Genomic DNA, 10,759 nt, shown 5'->3' with positions numbered 1-10,759 from the left:
TTTCTTTTACAATCTCACTCTTTATTTTTAAATAAAAGTCTTGTTTCAGAAGCAATCAGATATTTTGTCTTTAAAAGCTCATAAAAATACCTCTATATTAGAACAGCTGGGGGGGATGACACTTACAGTGATGTGCCCAAACAGCATGAAGTTGTCCTTGCATACCTTGGCTATGCATTACAAACAGTACATAAAACTGAGAGCAAGATAACGTCAAAATACAGATTTCCCTCAAGATATTGACATAACATGATTAATGCTCTGCCGGTTCTTACCTTAACACCCATACTGAACCATGCAGAGCAGAAACAGTGTTTTCTGTTACCAAAGTAGTGTATAGCAATAAAAAGGGGGGGAGGAGGAAGGAGCAACCTGTATCTTGTACAAAACCATGCCCTGGGCTGCCCTGCTGATGCTGGGCTCCAGCAGGTAATTCTCACATCTAGCCCAGTGTTTGTCATGGTGAAAACCCCTGTGGTCTTGTCTTCGTGTCCCCAACCAACCAAAAAGTCTGTTCTTTGGTTAGAGCATGAACAAATAACCCCCTCCTCTTCCTTCATTTTGTCCCCTCCTCCAAGTTAATGGCCACCAATCTCCTGAGCCAGGTCAAGGCACATGGTCGGAGGAAAGAAAAGACAGGCTGTGGTTTTAGGGTGCAGGGCTGTGCCTCAGCTGAGCCATCAGTGGGGCAGATCAGCAAGGCACTGCTGGCGGGAGACCTGGCCAACGCCAGGGTCCAGTTGCTGTAAGGAGCACTCAAATGTGCTGCCTGTGAAAACACCATAGTGTTCTTGATTTGCATCTTGCTTAGACACAGAGCATGGCTCTGCAGGGCCCCAGTCTGTGCTGCTTATATGGAAATAAGCCGTGCTCTGCTACAGCTGCTCCTTCTCCGGCAGGCAGCACCATAGGCACAAGGGGCTGACACCTGGGGCTGACTGCTGTGTTACGATAAATGCTGTAACCTGCACATATCCCCCAGGTGTTCTCCGAGTTGGCTGCTCTACCCCAGAGCATCTGCAGAAACACAATGTGCAAGGGCACCACAGTATTTGCAGGACTTGGATTTCTCTTCTTGGGATGCAGAAGAGGAGGCACAGTAAGAAACCAAGCTGTTTCCTTGAGGATTTTTAGTGTTAATGCCAGAGGCTGTCTTTTCCAGCTAATCCCAGCTCTGCTCCTAGTTGCTTTAGCATATGCCAGAGCACCAGCTGCCTGGCAGGGAAGCAAATGTACCTTTGGAGGGCAAGAACCTGGTGTGTCACCCCATGTGGTTTGAAATAAATATCAATGCTAACATCTACATTCATCAACAAAAGTTATCTGGGGAGAGGTAGGCAGGTGGCTTCCTGTCCTACACACAGATCAGAGATCTGGGTGAAGAGCAATCTATTGTGTAGGACCAAAGCTGATGCATCAGCTGAAAGAGATAGTCATAGCCTTGTAATAGCAAAAGGATCAAGAGTGGACTTTTTTTTAAAGAAGTAACATTAAGTCAAACTGTATTACTCATTCTTTCACCTGTGCAGGCCCTTAAGGCTTCACACTATCAGAGTGACTGTAAAGTGTTTTCTGTTTCATTGCTCTCTGTCTTTGGAGCTTATTCTCTGGCATATGGGATCCCCCCCTTTAGTGCAGTGTTTAAGTGCTGACAACCTGAAATTTCTTGTAATTGATGTTTAGGGGATTTCTGAATTGCAGGTTTGTTTGAACATCCTATATTTAGGATCTGGTCTTTGCTGGGTGTCATTCAGTCTGTGCAAGTGGGACTCTATCAGGACTGACTGGTCAAACCCTTGACTAGCAAACTGGTTTTCTTTTTGAAGCATACCTTCAAAATGTTTGGCTTTGGGGAATTTGACCTTCCTGTGTTCCAGTGGCTCTCTGCAAAGAGAGAGAAACATTCTAGATAAAGTACATTGTGAGACCGATGTACATTACATTAGCAAACTGAGGGGCAGGGAGAAATGAAAGAGCTACTGAACTGAAGTATTTTTCTGGCATACTAGTTGTGTACATTATTTGTGTATTTACTGATAGGAATGCTAGCTGCAAAGTCCTGTTTTCCCTCCTGCCTCCCTACACAGTGATGTTCTTCTGTGCAATATCTACTAAATACCTAAAATATCCACTCTTCCCATCTGCCAGAAGGAAGTATGTGATCTACCACCTCCAGGACTCAGCTGGCCAAATGGCCTGTATCAACTTGTACCTGTCAAACTCTTCCCAAGAAAGAGAAACAAATTGAAGAGAAATAGCACTGGTTGTGCCTCTACCTGCACTGGAGTTTGCCAGAACTGTCTTTCCAACCCTTCCCAGGGCTCTGGCAGCCTTTGCCCCTAGGGTTTGGTGTGGACATGGCAGCCCCCTTTCTCGATAGTCTGCACCGGATGGATTGGTAGGACCAGGTGGGAGATGCGGCTCCACAGCCCGCTCAGCTTGTCGGAGTCCATGTGGTCATAGGAGCTGGGGGTCCTGGTGTTGGTGAACTTGGCCCAGAGAAAGTCACGGACCCTCTCTTCCACCTGCTGGAGGCTGATGTGGGTCTCCAGTGTCTCCTCCTCCAGCAGCACGGTCAGCAGCAGGGCCACGTCCTTGAAAGCAGCACTTTCATGGTCACAGTACTTGTAGAAGATGAGGGTGGCCCCGGCTGGCAGCAACTCAAAGCGGTGTATCACTGCAGCACGGCCCCCAGCCTGGAAAGCTGAGCTCAGCTCTGAGTCCACCTCCAGCTTGGCCTGGTCACTCTGGAGCCTGGATTTATCCGTGCCGTCGATCTGGACCGTGCTGGCATGCAGGGCGGCCGAGTAGGTGTTGGCCACGCAGGTGCTAAGGCATCGCAAGGTCCGCTCACCCTTGCGGGCAGCTGTGAAGATGATGATGGCCGGCTGCGTGTGGTGGGACGCATTGAGGTGCTTCTGCAGGAACTTGCGCCCACGAAGCCACAGGTTCGGACTCTGCCCTGGAAACTTGTCCGGCAGCTGGTTGAACTGGGACAGGAATGCCTCCACCGTGGGGTTCTTGGGGACTTGCTGGGACATGGAGTTTGGGTTGCCGAAGCAGAATATGCAGAAGCCGAGCAGTACGAGGCTCACGACGACAAGCCCTGTTCAACAGGGGAGAGACCCAAGATGAGGAACAGAAATCAGTCCCAAGTGACCTGCAGTGATATGCTGGAAAGTAGCTACGAGGGCTCTTTTCCCCCCCTCAGACCTTCACCCCCTACACTGGGAAAGTGGTTCAGGTTGGCATGTTCTCTGGTAGCCCAGGAATGGTGAAGAGGCTGCTTGCTCCATGTTGTGAGACCCGTGCTCCTACACACCAGACGGGGGGGCTACAGCTCCAGAGATGGAGGCAAAGCTACAGCTTTGTTGTCATGGTACAAAATTTCCTGAGGAAATTGCAGCTGGCTACAAGCTTTCTTGTCTTTCCCCCTTCTCTGTCTTCTTTAAGGTTTGTGGCCGTTCGGAGCACCTACCTCCACGCGTGGAAGTGTCTGACCCAGCTAAAGCATTGCGGTCACTGCCTTCCTCCTAGCTATGCTGGGCGAGCAAAGGGTACTGTGCTTGTGCCCAGAAGAGGAGGACAGCGAGGTCCGAACACAACTGCTTGTGTCCCTCTCCACGGCAAAGCAAGGTCTCTTTCTACCAGGAGAAATGTGTGGTGCAGATCAGCATCACAGTTCCCACTTGAGGCCCCACAACACAGAGCGGGACTGGGAAGGGGGACCAGCAGCACAGGAGACCGTCAGACCTCCCAGGACATGCTGGGGTACTCCCAGCATGCTGAACACAATGTGCCTGCTTTTGAGGCTGGAAAGCTGGAGGGAAAGCTGATACCATAGGCTCAAACTGAGCCTATTTTTAAGGGGATGGTTGTTCCCTCAAACCCTCAGAAAAGGCTGTGAAAGGTCCCAAGAGAGAAGAATTAAATGTGCTTCATTACTTGTTCCTGGAGGATTAGTGCCTTCTGGTCGATGAGTAACATGCAAGGGAATCTTCTTTTCCTCACCTTTCAGCAAAAGGGACTCTTGGGTCTTCTCCTCGTCTGTGTTTTGGGTGGGGACATTCTGCAAGCAGGACTGAGCCTCTGGCTTTGGGGCTGTGTGCCCTACAGTAAGAGAAAGAAATGTGACACTCACTGTTGAGGGAACAGGTAAAATGAGCTGTAATAAGAAAAGCAACAGAGCTGCCAGGAGCAACCAGCTAAGGGGAAGAATTAGAAGTGAATGCTGCTTTGGGCTAATACTGCTGTGAGTCTTGGCTCTCTCTGCTTTTTGGGCAGGGGAAGGAGAAAGACGATGCAGAGGGCAGTGTGGTTTCATGCCTTTTGAAGCAGGACAGTAGCCAAAGGAGAGAGAAAGAGAGAAGCCAGTTAATTTCTTATACCTCCTTTCCTGCTCGACTCTGGAAAACTGCCAAGGGACACTAGAGATCTCACCATACGTTTTTTCTAATGCCTATGGAAAGTGCAGGCATGTGCACAATAGAAGAGCAGCAGCACACAGCCACCAGCTCACCTTCGGTCCCACGTCTGTTCCTTAACGTGCCTTGGGATCCGCTCTCCTGTGTTTCTTGCTGTATGTGCTCTTCTGGCTCCTGGTCTAGGAGAGGGGCACTGGTGCTCTTCTCTGCCAAGAAGCCCTTGGTGACATCTTCTGTGGCAGTCACATCCAAATGTGTCATTTTACTGTCAGAGCTCAGTGACTTGCTTCTTGATGAAGCATCTTCCTCTGCTGTGAAGGAGCTTTCACATTGCCTGCTTGTCTCCTGGTCCTCCCTTGTTTCCTGGTGGACAGGGCTGTCTCCTTCGCTGTCCATTTTATCATGGGCCAGCCCGGCTGTAGGGAATAAAATATGCAGACCTACGCTTAGTCTCTTTCAGCACAAGAACCAGCAACGCTTTCTCCTCCTCTGCCTCCTCTAAGCAAAGGCCCAGGTTATCAGCATTTTGGAAATGCTGTATGCAGGGATGGGGAGAGACTCACCTTCATCCAAGTCATCTTCTTCCTGTGATCTTTCTGAGACACCATCTCTTGTCTTCCCAGATTCTTCCAGTGATACTTCAGTTTTCTGGGGAACCTTTTCCTCTACTGTGGGGCCAGCTGAATCCAACAGTGTCATCTCTCCTTCATCCAAAGTTGGTGACTTACATACCAAAGAGTCCTCCTGTGGTTTGCAGGAGGTCTCAGGCCACCTGCTTGTCACTTGGTGCTCAAGTGTTTCTTGGGTGGGCTCTTGGTGCACAGGGTGCTCTGCTGTGTTCTCCACCTCATCTTGGGCTGGCCCAGCTGTTGGGATCAGAGTTCACAACCTCAGCTAGCTGTACAGGAGTCAAGAATACCCAGTTCTTTACCACCACCCTGTAAAACTCCCAGTTCTTGCATTTCAGAAACATCTACCCCGCTGTGAGACAGGGGAGAGAATAGGGTGACCGAAAGTGAGAAAACTCACGGGTCGAGATCAAGACAGCTGAATAGGTGAAGGAAAGGAGGGGGAAATCACAAGTGATGTAAAACCAATCGCTCACCACCTCCCACAAGCAGACTGCTGCCAGGCCAGTCTCCGAGCAATAGCAACCTTGGAAGCCAACCCTCCCTGCCCTTTTCTTCTTCCTGTACCCCATTTTTTGTTGCTGAGCGTGGTGTTACACTGTATGCAGTAGCCCTTCGCCCACCCCAGGTTATTTGCTTGGCGGGGAGCAAGTGGGGAAGAAGAGAAAGCCTTGACTCTGTGCCAGCACTGTTCAGCAATAGCCAAAACACTACTGCGTTATCAACAATTTTTTTTGAAACCACAAATCCAAAACATAGCGCTTTACGGGCTGCTATGAGGAAAGTTAACTCAATCCCAGCCTACGTCCTACGCTGTCCTATGTGGGGTGGGCAGGCAATTCTTTCATTAAGTGGCAGGATATGTTACCAAATCTTCCACAGATAGTGGGTTTTCCTAGGCTGGTAAATTAAGGCGATGGATTTGAAGCATTTCTAAGGCTGTTGTGGAGTGCTGGCCAGAACAGTTATGCCAACACACTTCAAGCATCCGCCTGAACGTAAATGTTAGCTCTGCTTGTGCTCCTTCTCTGCTCTTGTTCTGGAGCTGCTCGTCCAAAGAGCTATGGTAACGTATAATTAAAAGCAAACACTGGAGCATAATTCAGTAAAGAAATTGTGAGGCTGAACGTGTTTGCAGCATATTCTCAATCTTACAAAACCAAACAGTGCAGCTCAAATTTCAGGCGCTGTTTGTGAAAAATTGCTTATGAATGGTCAAGGACTACAATGACAGAAATTATTACGCTAAAATAAGAATACAGACTGAAAAAAATGGCAAGGAACTCCCTACTAATTTGAAAGCAGAGAAAAAGCTGCGCTTGTCACATGTCAGAACATGCTATCCTTTGGAGTATGATTTTTACATTCCTTGTTGCTGATTATTACAGGAAGACTTCTGGCCGCCTAGGACAGACCTGAGCTGGTTATAGCATCACTGTCTCACTGAAATACTCATATGCGGTAGTCATGACAAGGCACCCGGAGAATGTAAGTACGTGGTAGAAACTGAAATATGAGGACCGTGGAGGTATCCTGCTATTCAAGCTGGGCAAAAACAGTACTCCTTGCCCTGCCTCCTCCAGAGGTTTCCCATCCATAGGTGGTAGAAAACTGGCTTATTATTTAAGCATCTGTAGATGGGAAGCACTGGGATGCAGGGAAAAAAGCTCTCCCAGTCTGGAGCTCCATCTTTAGCCTTCCTCGTGCTGCCATCCTGGACACAGAGTCTAAACCTGTTGCAGATGGGAATCCAAAACTGAAACTAACTTGTTAATCTTTCACCCTTCAAAAAAAGATAGCAATTTGCTTTTCTTGGAAAAGGGGCAATTTTTTTTTTTTTTTTTGCTTAGGTTTCCCATGTCCCTTTGCAAGAAGATTTCAGCAGTGATTTTCCTAGTAGATGGAGTAAGCATAGGATTCACTTACCTCTGGACAGATCCACGCTTGGATTCTCTTCCATTTTCTTTCTCCCCTGGAGCTCAGGCTTCTGTACCGTTTTCACTTTCTCCTTCGTTCATAAGGAGATGTATCTCCCTGCCATTCCTTTGAGTGGCTGACCAAGCCCCCTCACAGACACCATCCAGTCTTGGCCTCGGGAATTGTGACTAATCACCCATAAACCTGATAAGCACAAACACAGGAGCAGTGATTCACAGTGGAGAAGGAGGATCCTCCCTCCACGCTTATCAAGGTGGTGTGAAAATGGATGGATGACACTGATAACTGTGAACCTTCAGCCCAAGGGCTATTAGCTATTTCGCTTCCTGGCAGGCTACAAGCAGTCCAAAGGCTAACGCAAACCGCGGTTGTCTTGGGACAAGCCAGTGGGGTGAGGCACCAGTTTCTCACCCAGACGCGCTCGGATGGACTCAGCCGTGCTCTGCGACGGCAGGCCTGGCGGCTGGGGCTCGGCAGGCAGGTTATCACAGAGCAAAGAGCCTGCTCCACCTTACCTTCCTGTCTCTGGCGTGTTGGATCCGGTGGTGCTGGAAGGCGAAGTCGCTGGCAGAAACGCTGCCTGGCCCTTGTGCAGCAGCGTTACCCCCACCCGACCTTGCAGCCATCCGAGGGGGCTGAGCAGTGCCCTCGCCAGGTGTGGTGAACCTGAAGCCACAGCCTGACTCTCCTACACCCCCCCAGAGATACTTCCCCCTCTGCTAAAGCACTTTGGGACCGGATGGCTGCGCAGGAATGAGCGCAATGCCTGCCCGTGGAAAACTAAGCAGCATGGAAAACTCCCGAGAAACTTTCCCTGCTGGAGAGTGGTTGGTATGGATTTCTGTACAAAAATCTCAAGCTCAGCCTTTGCAGCAGCTCTTCAAGCGTAGGAGGGCACCCTCCACCTTCCCCCCGCTGCCTCTACAGCTGAATTTTCTTGCTAAATACATGATTTGGAGGTGTGTGGTGGTATCATTGCTGCTCTCTGGCTCCCGGCTCTCGTCCCTCCCCTCCCTGTGCTGTTCCTGCTGGTGACGCTCTGGCAGAAGAAGGAAGTCAGAGGAACAAAGTGGTTTGCGAAGTCGGACGCTTACCCGAGCAGGTTCGGAGCCAGTCAGGGCGGCGAAGTGAAGCAGAGGGGCAACAAGAGCAGGCCAGCGCTGGCCCCTCCGCTTGCCCTTCCCAGAGGCCCTTTGGCTCTGGTGGTGGCAGGACAGCCTGTGCCCCCAACGCACAACCTTAATCCTCTGCTGTCAACGTGACAGTGAACTCTGCCCTTCCATGGGTGCCGAGCAGGCTGCTGGGAGGTGTAGTTTCCCTTCCCTCCTCCTCGCCAAAGGCGGATGGCTTTTCGCCAGCGAACAGCAGTCATTCTCGAGAGCGTTCAGGAAACGATAACTCCTTTTTTGGCTGTATTTCTGAAACTCTGCAGTCGTGCAGTGTTTCCTTCAGGCAAACTGGATGACTGGCTTCTTCCTGCGTAAAGCAACAGCGTTGCAGATTTAAACAACTAAATGACCATGAGGAGGGAACTGTTTTCAGAGTTAATTTATGAAGATGAAAAGTACCACAAGAAAAACAACCTGAACATATAGCCAGCAAACCCCAGACTCTTGAAATGTCCTGTTGTGCAAGTGCAGGGAGGCTGAGGAGCTGTGGGCTGTGAAATGGAGCGTCTTTAGCATTAGCCTGGAGGGCAAAGGATGGGGGGACCCCCCCTCAGTGCTCCACTTCCAGCGTGGCCCAGAGACTGCAACAGGTGGAAGGTCAGAGAGAGTGCGTGTAGCTGCTCCTGGCTTCATTTGGGCAATGGCTTTCCAAAAAATGATGCTATGCCTTGCTGTGCCCGCACAAGGGATGGGTATGGTCCAACCCCTTCCCTATACCCTCCCTGCCCAGGACATGTTTCGTGGGAAGCGGCAGCATGGAGCAGGGCATGCCTGGAGGAAAGGCATCAGCGCAAGGAGCAGCTGCGCAGACACTCCGCCCCCCCCCCCCCCCCCCGAACTCAGTTTGCAGCCTCTTCACCAACATCCTCAGAGAAGCCCACCAGCAAATGGCTGAGGCGAAGCATTTGGAGAGGCAACAGAAACAGTGCTGTTAAGGAGCAGGCACTAAATGGCTGGGACTCCTCAATTTGGAGAGCAGAAGGCTGAAGGGTGGGATTTGACTAATACTAGGACTTGAGACACTTGTAAAACAGGTAAGAGGTTGGATTCAAATGGGCAGAAAGAAATACTTCTTTATGCTATGTGCAGAAAAGCTTACTGGCACAGGGGCCACAGAGGCAGAGAGTCAGAAGGTTCAAAAAAGGAGGAGTCTCATTTGTGGACAACAGGTCCATAAACAGATAGTACAGGACCAGGCAGGGGTGTACCTGGCAATGGGACATGCCATGTAGGTGAAGCGTGTGAGCCCAGCCCTGACCCGTGCTCTATTCTCCTTATGTTCCTGCAGCATCCGGCACTGTCTGAAAGAGCTTGTGTGTGCCACCTTGTTTGTGCCCCTCTAGGCAGGACTGACCAGAGGGTGCCCTGCTTCCTCTCTGTCTCTCTCCAGGCCTCCACGAGCCACCCCCTGCCCTAAGGCCAAATCTGCATCCATCCCTTGACCGTATTGTAACTGCTCAGTTATGAGACTCATGCGTGTCATGCTACACAAGGGGTGAGCATGCATGCAAGTATCAATACCGACACCGGTCATATCAGGAAGGTGAGAAGGCGTGAGGTGTGCGTGGGTACAGCGCATGTAGCGATAGCAGGATTGCACCTTCTCTCCAGCAGCGCAGAAAGGCAGTGGCTTCCTCCGTTGCCCGCAGAGCCACCCTCCTGGTGGTGGCCAGGAGGGGACAGAGTCCACCTCCCTCCCTGGCAGATTCAGCACATTTATTGTGGCCAGCCTCTCCCAGGCTGCAAAACCAGGGAGGATGGCAAAGCAGGAAGGAAGAAGTCTGAGTGGCTGATCTGCAGAGGCCAACAACTCCCTGAGGGCCCTGCTCTTGGTTGATGCCCATTTTGCATCCCAGCCAGAGGCACTGCTTCTTGCCTTAAGTAACGAACAGCCAAGGTGGCCAAAGTGGAGAGGAGCTGCGGGTGTCAAGGACTTCATGAAAATCGAAGTATTTTACATCCCCCTGTCCCCACAACCAGCCAGTCCCCTCACCACGGGAGGCAATTGGGAGCGCGCAGATACAACGCCCTGTCCATAAAAGCACAAGTGTTGAAACCAGTGGTGGAACTCCAGCTCAGCAAGTGAAAGAGGCGAGTGCGTGACAAAACCGGGGGGTAGTAGCTTCAGCCTGCGCGGGTTGAGAAGCTGGTTACTGAAAAGCTGCTTGGCAGGAGAATTAATTGGTGGGCCTAGGACATGAAGTCATCCACCACCACAAAACTGCTACAAAAAAGCGTGTTGACATTGGGTGATGTTGCTTTTCTTCCTTTAGCATTCACAAGTCATGGGATATGAGCTGGGATGTAGAATTGTAAGGTAACAAATCTGGTCTGTTTTTAACTCAAGTTTGATGGAGGATTTTATTTAAGTAGGAATAACCTTTTCTCTTAATCTGCAGAAGAATCAACAGTGACTAGGTGAATTATAAAGGACACACTATGTAAATATTTACACAACGTAATCATTTAGTAACTTTCTCTGGAAACTTGCGAATAAAGTGCCATTACCTGTAGCTGTAGTTCTGCCCAGTCAGAAATCATGAGCCAGTCACCTGCAGTACTTTTTCTGCTTGCTTTGGGCTGAATGGATGGTTCAGCT

At 50.1% G+C, this 10,759-nt stretch overlaps 1 protein-coding gene across 3 annotated transcripts; it reads right to left on the bottom strand.

Moving 5' to 3' along the window:
• Positions 1-8,285, bottom strand: LOC142035903 (torsin-1A-interacting protein 2-like). Of its 3 annotated transcripts, XR_012651987.1 has the most exons (7): positions 8,086-8,285; positions 6,980-7,174; positions 4,988-5,290; positions 4,520-4,840; positions 3,946-4,110; positions 2,277-3,106; positions 1-1,884 (listed from the first exon to the last, which is right to left on the bottom strand). XR_012651987.1 is itself a non-coding variant. In XM_075038550.1 (6 exons), exons 2-6 carry the CDS (start codon positions 7,011-7,013, stop codon positions 2,340-2,342), a joined length of 1,590 nt encoding a protein of 529 aa, XP_074894651.1. In that variant the 5' UTR covers positions 7,014-7,174; positions 8,086-8,285; the 3' UTR covers positions 1-2,339. The 3 variants fall into 3 exon arrangements, 2 of the variants coding, with proteins under 2 accessions (XP_074894651.1, XP_074894652.1); XM_075038550.1 differs by having other exon boundaries at positions 1-3,106; XM_075038551.1 differs by having other exon boundaries at positions 1-3,106; positions 4,012-4,110.
• Between the last annotated feature and the right edge of the window lie 2,474 nt (positions 8,286-10,759).

The sequence above is a fragment of the Buteo buteo genome, chromosome 10, assembly GCF_964188355.1.
Source record: "Buteo buteo chromosome 10, bButBut1.hap1.1, whole genome shotgun sequence".
Taxonomy (NCBI): Eukaryota; Metazoa; Chordata; class Aves; order Accipitriformes; family Accipitridae; genus Buteo; species Buteo buteo.
The sequence above is the reverse complement of the archived record's forward strand: the minus strand, read 5'-3'. Positions and strand labels throughout refer to the sequence as shown.